At 38.8% G+C, this 11,530-nt stretch overlaps 1 protein-coding gene across 3 annotated transcripts; it reads right to left on the reverse strand.

Annotated features, from left to right (window-relative positions):
* Positions 1 to 6,898: 6,898 nt before the first annotated feature.
* Positions 6,899 to 10,718, reverse strand: LOC143863993 (uncharacterized). 3 transcript variants are annotated; one of them, XM_077374803.1, is made up of 9 exons: positions 10,297 to 10,714; positions 8,889 to 9,411; positions 8,611 to 8,796; positions 8,435 to 8,527; positions 8,252 to 8,353; positions 7,849 to 8,157; positions 7,696 to 7,734; positions 7,366 to 7,590; positions 6,899 to 7,260 (listed from the first exon to the last, which is right to left on the reverse strand). In XM_077374803.1, the coding sequence occupies exons 2-9, from the start codon at positions 9,387 to 9,389 to the stop codon at positions 7,237 to 7,239; spliced, it is 1,479 nt and encodes a 492-aa protein (XP_077230918.1). In that variant the 5' UTR covers positions 9,390 to 9,411; positions 10,297 to 10,714; the 3' UTR covers positions 6,899 to 7,236. The 3 variants fall into 3 exon arrangements, with proteins under 3 accessions (XP_077230918.1, XP_077230917.1, XP_077230919.1); XM_077374802.1 differs by having other exon boundaries at positions 7,696 to 7,764; positions 10,297 to 10,704; XM_077374804.1 differs by lacking the exon at positions 6,899 to 7,260 and having other exon boundaries at positions 7,448 to 7,590; positions 7,696 to 7,763; positions 10,297 to 10,718.
* Positions 10,719 to 11,530: the final 812 nt, after the last annotated feature.

Genomic DNA, 11,530 nt, shown 5'->3' on the forward strand with positions numbered 1-11,530 from the left:
TTGGTAAAATTCGTTGAAAATCCGAAATTAATTGAAAATCATCTGAAAATCCCTAAAGAACCTTAAATCTCTGTCACATATTAACTCCTTAATCCATTGAAATAGAAATCTTAGGATCTTTAGATTTCCCTGGAAAAATGGCCAGCGCATCCATAATTGTATCCCTATTGCACTCGATCTTTGACAATTTGAATATTTAAGCTATAACACGTTGTTGGCTCCGAGGTTACTGTCCACGGAAATCCTGAGATATGCTAGGCAATAAGGTGCTATAACCTAAGTATTAAATTGCGCAAGGGAAGAACGCACGATTCTCTTCCTTAGATGCCATTCTGGGCCGAAATTGGTGAACCCTAGAACCATTGGTATTCCTTAATTGTCCATAAACTGAAAATCTTTAAAATCTAAAATTCATTAACTTCAAGAACTGAAATCGATGCATCTCGTGTCTCTCGGAACCGTTGGGTTACGGTTTCCGTCATAAGAACCATTAGAGCCCAATTTAGGAACACGGGTGCCGTGTCTTGTCTTAAGTTTTAGGGAGTCTTAGGTTTTAGGGAATCCTAGAGTTAGGAGTCCAGCCTCATCACGAACGCTTGCTATGAATAGCAACCGTGCTATAGATCTAGTTACACTAGTCACCCAATCTTTCCCTAGGACAAGCCTAGTAAACTAGGATGTAGGCTAACCTGCATTAGTCTAAGGAACAACTTGCATTTAGATAAGAATCATATAGAATCTTAGATGAAATCCTCGGATAATAAAATCTTCAACTTGAATTAAATAATTTCTCTTAAAACTGTTGAAACAGTCAATCCAGTCTAGATCGGTGTCCTAGATGAGTTAGGCATAAGTAGTTTAGCTTAGGTGCACCGAACTACGTCGACTTTGATCCCAGTGAGGCTTGGGTACGTAGGCAGCTTGGATGTCTGATGGCATACCAACCGCGAGTCGGCTCCACAACAAATTGTGGGGTTTTGTATATTAATTTTCTTGTAAATGCTTAATTAAATCACTTAGGACTTTTCATGAAATTAGAATCTTAGGAGAACTTGCACCTAGATTGAATTCAAACAAATTAAGGAATCAAGATACACATTTAGGATCCATAATGAAATTAGATCATAGGATGCATGTCACTTAGTTCGCATATTAACAGAGAGTTGAATGAGCCATTTAAAATAAATTTAAAAGAGTTAGCTTTTGGAATCGAAGACCGATTATCGGGCAGGAATGGTGCATGTGGTGGATAACTCCCCATACCTTCCATTCTCGTAAACTGGTAGCGAGTCTAGATTTCTGGTTAATTATGGGTCCTAGATCCCACATCCAGGTGGCGACGATGTCAGTCTCTTTTGTGTGGAATTCGGATTGCCTTAGTGATCCCAAGTTCACATAAAAGATGAATTAAAATCAATCATTAAAATACACACGCCAATCGCGTGGGTACGAGAGACCAAGAGAAGGCGTGGCGGCTCGCGCTCCACCCCTCTCGCGGGATCGGGTCCCACAAGGGTTCATGTTGAGAGAGAGAGAGAGAGAGAGAGAGAGAGAGAGAGAGAGAGAGAGAGAGAGAGAGAGAGAGAGAGTAATAGTTGTACCGGTGTTTGGTTGTCCGATGGTTTGGATCATATATGGAGATTTTATGGGCAAGGGCTCTATACGTTGGGCCCCAAAAATGAACTGTTAGGATCTTTGAACTAGGTAGGTGGAAGTGGTTTTTTAAAAGAGTACACTTTTTACGGGGTCCACCTTCTTCAATGATCTAAACCATTCATTGTTGGGCTCACCAAGGATTTGCGTCGAAGAGAGAAGATAGAAGGGAGAGTATTGGTTATGGTACCCACCAAAAGTCCAAAAGTTCATGATATATATATATATATATACACACTCATGTGGGCCCATATTGTTAGGATGATCCAAAGCATTCATTTGAAAGGCCCTTACATAAATAAGGTGTGTACAAAAAATTAGCTCCATAGGATCATCCTAACCCATCCAAAAGTGGAGGGCAAAATGGACAGACACCGTTTGCCACAAATCTGCCCATTTTCCCTCCGCTTTTGGAGGGGTTAGGATGATCCAATGGAGCTGATTTTTTGTACACACCCTATCTATGATGGAGTCTTGCAAATGAATAGTTTGGATCACCACAAAAAATGTGGGCACTACAAGAAAAATGAGTTTCACCGACGGTCATGACCGTCGGTGTATATACCGATGAATGTCGGTGTAAATTACACCGACACTTGTAGTGAACGTCACTGATGCTACCGTGGCTAAATGTATATACCGACGTTTATTTAAAAACGTCGGTGATACTATTTATACCGGCGTTTATGAACGTCGTTATAAATCAAAATCAAACGTTGCTGTTAAGGTAATCGCCGACGGTTTAAGAAACCGTCGGTGTATAGAAATTACACCGACGGTTGTGACCGTCGCTAATTCCCAAGTGGTCTTTGGATACGTACATTTACCGTCGTTTTTGGAGCGTTGGTAAATACACCGACGGTTAAGGACCATTGGTGAAAATGTATGGCCGTAGTTTACTTGTGAGAATCACCGACGGTCCTGACCGTCGGTAAATATAGACATTTTTTTTTTAAAAATTCCCTTTATCAGAATATTGGGATACAGCCTGCAATATGGCATTCAAACAACCTCACACTACAAGGACATTACAAAAAACATTTCAACCAAAGTGGAGTGAACTTGAGCAAACTAGGCTGTTGAGAGAGCAAACTAAAGAAAGAAATTACAGACCCTTACAACAAATAAGTCAGGTTCATCTGAAAGTTTCAAACTGCTGACCATGAGCTCAAACCAAAACCAAGGTAAATGGAGAATCAAGTCAATAGCACGAGTAGGATGAAGTTCGCTTGCTTCCTGAGATCCATAATTCTGTGATTTAATTCCCAACCTTCTTTCTTTGACCCCCTATGTTACCCACACTACCCAAGAATCGAACCCTATCATAGTTAATAGGCTTTCTCACAAATCCATAACACCTGGTTCTAAAAGCTGTTGAGGCATGCATAAGATTTGTATAAATTTCACATTATCCTTGCATTTATTATAGATCTCCATTTACCAAGACCATTCTTTTAATAGATCGTTGAAACTTCAATGCAGAATATGGGCTATGAATGTAGACCAAAAAAATATGGAGTTGTCCATTTGGGACATCTGTCAGCTTGTACACAATTTATAACATTATTGATACTCACTTAAATGGCGTTAGATGGCCCCACCCTTCAATCTACCTGTGATTTCTTATCTTCCTCACAAAGATCAATTTTCAAGAACATTGAACACTGGCTATCTGCAACAAGAACATTAATCAATGGGTTATATTTAACACTTTCCCACTCTTAAGACAGTAAAGAAGCCTTAATACTGGTTACTTGTTTTGTAAAATCTGATCAAAATTGACTTGATCAAGCCAACTAGTCCAGTCTATTTAGTTCGTTTTGTTTCGTGTCTAAGTTTCTAGTTCATCGAAGTTCTATTAGAGCTTAGTTTTTAACTAGGAAGAAGGGATTACTATCATGATTGTGTGTTGACGATATCATTATCATAAGGGATAATTCTGCTGTTATATGTTATAATACTTGAAAGGCCATTTGAGAAGCGCCTTCAATATTGATGATCTTAATCCACTGAGATATTTTCTTGGAATTGAGGTTGATCCTATACAAATGTATCTTCATTTCTTAGTGAAAGTATACCATTGATCTTCTTGGTTGATGGCAGTGCCCCAAGCATCAAAATGCAAAAATTCAAAATTAGTAGCTGTCTACTATCTAACTGTGGAAGGAAGAATGCAATGTTTTCCTATCTGATATATCTTACGAATAGAGTTGTGAGTTGTGACATTTGAATTTTGCAATCTAAGGATAACAGCAGGCTGAACTAGAAGGTCCAGAGATTTACGATTAGGGTGATTGTGTTGTCGTGTCCAATATTGACATGCCAATGAAGCAAAAAGCTAGATGCAAACAATGTTTGAGCAGTTATCATATAAATTGAACAAAATTCAGATGGAAAAATCTTCCAACTTTATACCCCTCCACCGTCTGTCTGCCTGACAATTGACAAATAGTCTTGCATGTCTCCAAATGAAGAAATGGGACATGACAGTTATGCTCAACAAGTTAACCTGAAATAATAAGGTCGTGTTCACTTGGGAACATACCAAATTTCAGGAAAATGTAAAGGAAATGTGGAAGAAGGTAATTTCAAGATATGAGTGTGGATCCCAGATCCGGGTGTCTACAATGAGATACATTGTCAGCAGTAAGTACATACGTAGGAGAAGAAAGTGGAGAAAGAGAAGAAACATAGGGGTCACCTGTTACTTTATGTTACTCGCTAGAATCAAATCATCTAGTGGCACTTCATATAGTGAAATGGTATTCAATCTGATCAAGAGACTCATGAAAGAACTGGCCATGAGTAATGTTCCATGGACTGGATGCCATTGGGTCAGTTGGAGAGACATTGAATGAAGCAAACTTGAAGTAACTCGAGTAGGTAGTCTTGGTGTAAACTCAAAGGAGGTACAATGCACCAGAAACCATATACTTTAAACGGGTAAGCTTCAAAAATCTGGCAAAAAAGAAATTTGAGAAGTTAAGGGTTGATGGTGTACGCACTGAGGTAGATCCCAAGTGTCTTCAAGAAATGAGATCCATCTCTGTTTCAAAGTCAATAAAGAAGTCCTTGTGTAGGACTATACAGGAACCTGTTGGCTCTGATTTCTCCTCGGGTGCCACTCTTCGTATGGGGCTCTGATTTTCATTAAAATGATTCAATAAAATCAGCTACAAGAGCATTAAGTATCTAATAGAAAAGCAAGGAAATGGATTACTACTGTAGGAAATGGACGACAGTTGAATTAGAAAATTACTACTGTCGGTACATTGAGCATTAAGTATCGAATAGAAAAGCAAGGAAATGGACGACAGTTCAATCAGAGAATCAGAAACAAAAAATGCATGTCCCTTATGTTCTTATCCATCAAAATGGCTAATTTGCGATAGTAATATCTAGTGCATAAGGCAAGGCAAGGGTGTTATAGTCTTCTTACCAGTTATTAACTAAGGTTGTGTTCTTTTAGTAGAGAATTTAGTAGAGAATTCTAAGCCCTGTTTGTTTTGGATTTTGAGAACAGATTGTGAGTCCAAAACTGATTATTGGACTAATTTTGAGACCAATAATCAGTTTTGGACTTAGTAATCAATTCTCAAAATCCAAAGCAACAGGGGCTTACAAGAAACAAACTTAAATCCAATAAAGCATCAGCAGCTAGTAAGAGAGGAGACAAAATAATAGATAGATGAGAGATTTGATATGTGAAATGAGAGATATGAGATGAGAGACTACAGGTTTGAGGCATACCGCTGATGCCGTTAAGAGAGGAGACAAAATCAATCACCCTTGTAAGCCCTCTCTCTTCTGAACAATCTGCAAGGGGCAAAAAAAGAAACTAAAATAAAATAGGGAGGAAGAAGATCAACCTATAGGGAGAAAAATGGTCAGAGACAAAATCAATCAGCTTGAACAAAGTTTGTATGACATATGAGGCTCAAAAGAATCAATGAGCAGGCTGAAAAGAATCAATGAGCAGGCTCAAAAAATCCATCCAAGATAGAATATTCAGTAAAAGGAAATCGAAAAAATGATCCTTGTGCATTTAAAAACAAAACAAGAATATTTTCTAAGTCCATTGCCTACAATTTTGCCTAAAGCTACTACACATCTACTCGTATGGAACTTGAACAGAAATTTGAGCTCTAATCATAATAAAAGTCTAACATTCACAAATACTAAAAAAATTTGGTCCCTATCCCTTGCTCAATGTCCTAATAAAAAAACAAGGATTTGAATAGGATTTCTTTAAGAGATGATAATAGCTACTAAAACATGAGTTTTTATATGATGAAGAGCCGTATAAAGCAGTATTGGAGATCTAATCCTTCATATTTGATCCAACAGCAGCTCACTTTTTGCCTCAAAAAGTGAGCTGCCGTTGGATCAAAATATCAAGGATGGGATCTCCAACGTACTCCAATACTGCTTTATACTGCTCTTCATCATATAAAAACTCAATCCTAAAACATAAATATGTGAAAGAAAAAAGCCTCCTCACCTGATCGAAGTCTTTATTGATTGTTCTAAGGTAGTGATCACAAGGGCTCCTCAGTAATGGACATGCGAAGCCATTCAATGCTGATTTTATGAATATGTGGGCACCACCCACCACGAGATTATGCATATCATAAATGTAGATGTACAATTAGATAGCATCTTGAATACAATTATAGATGAACAATTACTGAAGAGACAAAAGATCATATCAATAGTGTTGCCACATCCTAATAAATAGAAGGAAAGAGGCAACAAATAACAAAAAGAACTCACGATTACCATTATGTAGATCCAAAGGATCACTTTTCTCTTGATCCAAAGCTCTCCCATGACCTCTAGTACCCTGTGCAAAGCAAAACCCAAATCAAATAAACCATAGAAGCATAGAAGGAAAGAGGCAACAAAAAAAAAAAAAAAACTCACGATTTCCATTATGTGGATCTAAAGGATCATTTTTCTCTTGATCCAATGCCCTCCCAAGACTTGTAGTATCCTGTACAAAACGTAAAGGGATCTAAAGGATCATTTTTCTCTTTATCCAAACCATCCTGTTTCCACACCGCTGAAATTGATGAAGTTATCACAAGATTCTTGACCGATCGCTTGGCTTTTAGGAAGTAACTTTCAATTCAGCATGCAAGGTCTTACACGTATATGCTGACTCAAGTAATACGTTTTCATTAAGAATTCCAACTAAATATACACACGCAAGAAATGGTTGGGGATGGATTAAAATCTCCAAATGTAAGTATAATAAAACAATATAGCATTTCTTTCTAGTCATCAAAGATCCATGTTTCATTTCTGAACCAAACAGGAAATACAAGTTCATGTACAGGCTCAAAAGCATATCTTCCCAAACGAATAGAAATGTATAATTTTACAAAAAATAGACAGAGTGTTTAATGAAAAGGATCACCATCACCATCACCACCTCCCCCACCATCAGCATTACCATCACCATCCCCATCACCAAACATATACAAAAACCAAAAAGGTTCTACGACAATAAGATGAGGAAGTGTAATACAATGGATCAAAAAAACTAATTAAGAGCAAGGGAAGCCACAAACATAAGGCGGCTCAAAGAATCCATCCCGGTCTTACCTGAAAACAAATGAAACGCAAAAGTATTGACAAAAATTAGTATACTTGTCAATAAAAATATCATCAACCACCAATAAATTCATGCCTTATATATCATTTACTTACTAGGTGGGATGGCCAAGCGATTGGTGCTCCTACCGCGTCTCCCATACATGTGAAGAATTCAGACGGTCTTACTAGAGCCTCGTCCGGAAGCACTGCGACCGATATCTGGACCTCAGTGAAATACTCCCCTAATGGCTCATCATCAACTACATGTAATGGATCGACGCTCATACGAACGCCACGTGCAACTCTGACCCCCGCACGTCGAATGCTCATTAATGTAACCTTAGAAAAAGCCAAATAATCAGAAAAAAATCATATATTATTTAATGAGGACAGTTTTTGCCATATGATATAGATTAAAAGTCACTAAATTTATTCCGGTCTTACCAGAATCTCATCTCCCTGGCTGCTAGTGGGGGGTACATGCTGGTGCAAAGGAGTAAGATCGTCAGATGCCTACGAAAAAAAAAACAACATAGATATGTGAAGGAACGATTGAACAAGTAGATCTATTAAATGAAGAATAAATTATATGCATACATTGCTACTTTCAACGCCCTGAAAATGAGAAAGTAGTGTTGCTATCTGTCGCTCCATTTCAGACTGCCTCGCACTCATACGCGTCACCTCATCGTTCAGTTGTTCATTGGCCCGCTCAAGTGATGCAGCCTTCTCCTGCCACATCCCACCACCTGATGGCGAGCCAAACAACCTAGACGGCGTAGGGCCAGGTCCCAGCATGCGCACCCTGCCTCGTTTCTCTGCGCCAAAGACCCGCCCTAAGTCATCATCTGAGGCAATTGAGGACCTAGACTTTGGATGCTGAGTCTGGATGTCCTTTATTTGTGCCTGCAATAAAGAGAAGGTGAAATAATCAAGTTTTATATAAATTGTAATATCAAGAGTAATATAGTAGATTAACTACGAATGTTACAAAACTTACTATAATAGCTTCACAGGTATCATCATAAGGCGTTTTGTCTTTCTTTTGGTGGGTACGTATGAAGATATCTCCACGGCTTTGAGACCTACCATTCTTGACGGTCTGTCCTCATAGAAAAATATCATTGTTTGTAAGTATCGAAGAGCTGACAAGTAAATCAATTAAAGTCATTATTGAAATTACCTCCTCTTTCCAATACACTGCGTTGCTTTTTGTCCCACCGGTGTGTTTTATCATTTGTAAGGCGCGGTTCGCTTTGTTTTGAATGCAAAGGTCCTAAATCATGACATCCAAAAAATATTCAATTTCATTCTTTTGTACGTAGAAGAACCCAAAATTTATTTAACATTCAATCTTACCTTCGATGCTCGTGTACTCCAGTGGTCACACAGAAATCGGTAGTGCGACTCAGTAATTCTATCTAGTGGCGGCGGAAGATCCTCGTCAAAATATTTTGTCTTCAGGGTACACCTCCATTCCCGCCACTTCCTTCCAATGTTTGCAATAACCCAACCCTTATGGCTATCACCAAAAGCCCATTTTTCCTACATTACATGTAAAAAAAAGACCGGAATATAATATAATTGGCAATTTGATGATGAAGAAACAAAGACAAATGTCTGTCATTTCAATATACCATAACAATATCCCATGCGTCATCTTTATTTTGCTTCGGCATCTTCCTCCAGTCAAGATAAGTAAGCGGCAATTTATCACCCATTCTCGCTACAGACCCGAGGAAATTCGCCAATTTGCAAGCTTTTGGACACTCGGGCTGCCCAAGCTCATTAAATTTCACAATCTTTTTCTCTTTAGAACCCCATGTATCTTTGCAATGTGTGGCCCCTCGAGTCCTCTTCAATGAGGGGATGAAATGGGAAGACATATGGAGATCCTGTGAAGGTGGGATAAGCTCGTGTGCATCTAAATGTGGGCTCGTCTCCTGTATCTCTGAATGTGTGATCGGCTCTTGCCACTCTGAAGGTGGGAGTGTCTCATCTTCCATGTAAGATGGGAGCGTCTCAACTGCCATGCAAGGTGCGTGAGGCTCCATCCTCTGGGCGGGGGGGTGTATATGTCTCCTCATAGAGGGTGGCTGTGAGTCATGGGAGGTGGGGATATTCTTCCTCTTTGCCATAACTGAATGATAAAGATATGACCTGTAATATAAAAAAGGGAGATCTACATCAGTGTTTAATAAAACCTTGCCAGCACAGAACCTTGCCACGCTGATGTAACAAGTAAACAATCAAATACTTGTCTTTGACCTGCAACTAGTTGATGTAAATTCCATCCTAGAAGCAACCAAGGGCAAATACAGATGAAACTTTCAACGCGTCATGCCAGACAGTTGCCACCTTTCAATTATAAATGGGAAATGGAAAAAAAATGAAATAGACACTGCAAATAATGGTAAAAAAAACAAACAACTCATATTCAACAAACCAGAAACCTAAAAAAAACAATGAAAACAAGCTTGGAGACCGTTGCAGATTAAAAACCCATCAGCCAAGTTTACAAAAATCCTTAAAAGTGGAAACCCCAAAATTAAAAGCAAATTACTGAAACTAAATAATGCAAATTCAAGCATCCAAGAAATACAGAGCCTGAATTCAATAACCTAAACACCTACAAATCCAAAATTCAAAACACATAACCAATAACCAAGAACCCAAATTAAACAATCAAACAAGTAATAGCAGAACAACTTTTACAGAAGACATTCAACATATACTTCCACATTCCATTAAAATAAGTCCACTCACAGGAAAAAAAGATTAAGGTAAAGGTTTGGATTCGCTACCCACGAAAACCCTAGGTCCGATACATACATAGTCCACGAAAACCCCAAAATAAAATCTCATAAAAACCCAAAAATACATAATCATATTACCATGAAAAAACCCCCAAAAATCCATGAAAAAAGCCCCAAATATCAAACTGAATCCTCCATGAAATTAATCTATTTATAAAGAAGCGTGTGTGTGTGTGTGTGTGTGTGAGAGAGAGAGAGAGAGAGAGAGAGAGAGAGAGAGAGAGGGTACCGTTTTTACGTAGAGACCTCCAAAACCCTCCCAAAAAATGAGATCTAAGAGATGATGGAGGCTGACACAATGGAGCTCCTCCTTGACGAATCCTCTCTGTTTTTCTTCTTCAAAACGACCATTAATCGAAACCCAAACCCATTCTTCTTCTTCCTCTTCAAAAAAGAAAACCTACCTTGAAACCAGTGGCGACGGCGGCTGAGTTTCTCGGCGGCGACGGCAAGAGAAAGGAAGAAGGAAACCCTAGCTTTTGTTCGCGCCAGAGAGAAGAGAGCGAAATAAGGTTTTCCCGCGCGCGAGGGTTTCCTTATCTTTGGGCGCGAGTGGTTTCACCGTCGCTTCTTTGATGAACGTCGGTGTATGCAGTATTATTAGGGACGTTCAACATGAAGAACGTCGGTGAAACTCATTTTTCTTGTAGTGGGGACGCATGAGTATTGGGCACTCAAGTTCACCTAAGCTTGGTGCGCTCAAGCTTACAATCATTTTCCTCATATATATATATATATATATATATATATATATATATAGAGAGAGAGAGAGAGAGAGAGAGATGGTATGGTTGTACACCGGTTGTGGCTTCACAACCATAGGGGGGGCGGGGGGTTGAATTCATCAATGCCCTTAGTATGCCGCCTTTATGAAGGAGTACATCTAGTACAACTAAGGGAACATGTGCGAGTATTTTACATGTTTTATTTTTGGGAAATGATATTAAAGGCCCCCATAATTAAGGTAACTTGGTACAACATTGACATTTATGAATCATAAGCAATGGTAGTTTTTATCTTATAACTCGTAGGGGCTGTTTGATTAGAGGATAGGTTCTCAAGGTTACGTCAGGTTGTTCTTTTCGTAAGTTATATTGATTCTATATAATTTCTATAACTAAAAGACACTATCATTAAATGAATAGTGAAATTAATGTGAGCCGGTCGGCCTAACAAAGATGGCCGAAGTCATTTTTCTGGGATAGTAACCATCGTGGGAGAGACGGGCAGGAGTTTCTCGCTCTCGTCTGTTGTGATCCCTCTTCCTGCAATACTGACAATAGCACCTTATGGGTAAGTCGATTGGTTGCAACAAAAATTAGGATGATTGTTGCAGATTTTCAGCCATGTATGCATCAAGGGGCCCACTAGGAGCATCCAAACCAATTAAAGGCCCCACCTATTTATGAATCATAAGGTAACCTAACGCAACCTTCTTTTTTTTTGTTTTAATATTATTAGAT

This window comes from Tasmannia lanceolata, unplaced genomic scaffold (assembly GCF_043159265.1).
Source record: "Tasmannia lanceolata isolate RefF3 unplaced genomic scaffold, GAP_Taslan_0.1 ptg000044l, whole genome shotgun sequence".
NCBI lineage: Eukaryota > Viridiplantae > Streptophyta > Magnoliopsida > Canellales > Winteraceae > Tasmannia > Tasmannia lanceolata.

Coding starts and splice junctions, on each gene's coding strand:
- LOC143863993 (XM_077374802.1), bottom strand. CDS start 9,389: ATGGCAAAGAGGAAGAATATCCCCACCTCCCATGACTCACAGCCACCC. Junction 8,354..8,434: donor CAGTGTATTGGAAAGAGGAG/GTAATTTCAATA, acceptor CTATGAGGACAG/ACCGTCAAGAATGGTAGGTC. Junction 7,591..7,695: donor GCCAGGGAGATGAGATTCTG/GTAAGACCGGAA, acceptor GCTTTTTCTAAG/GTTACATTAATGAGCATTCG.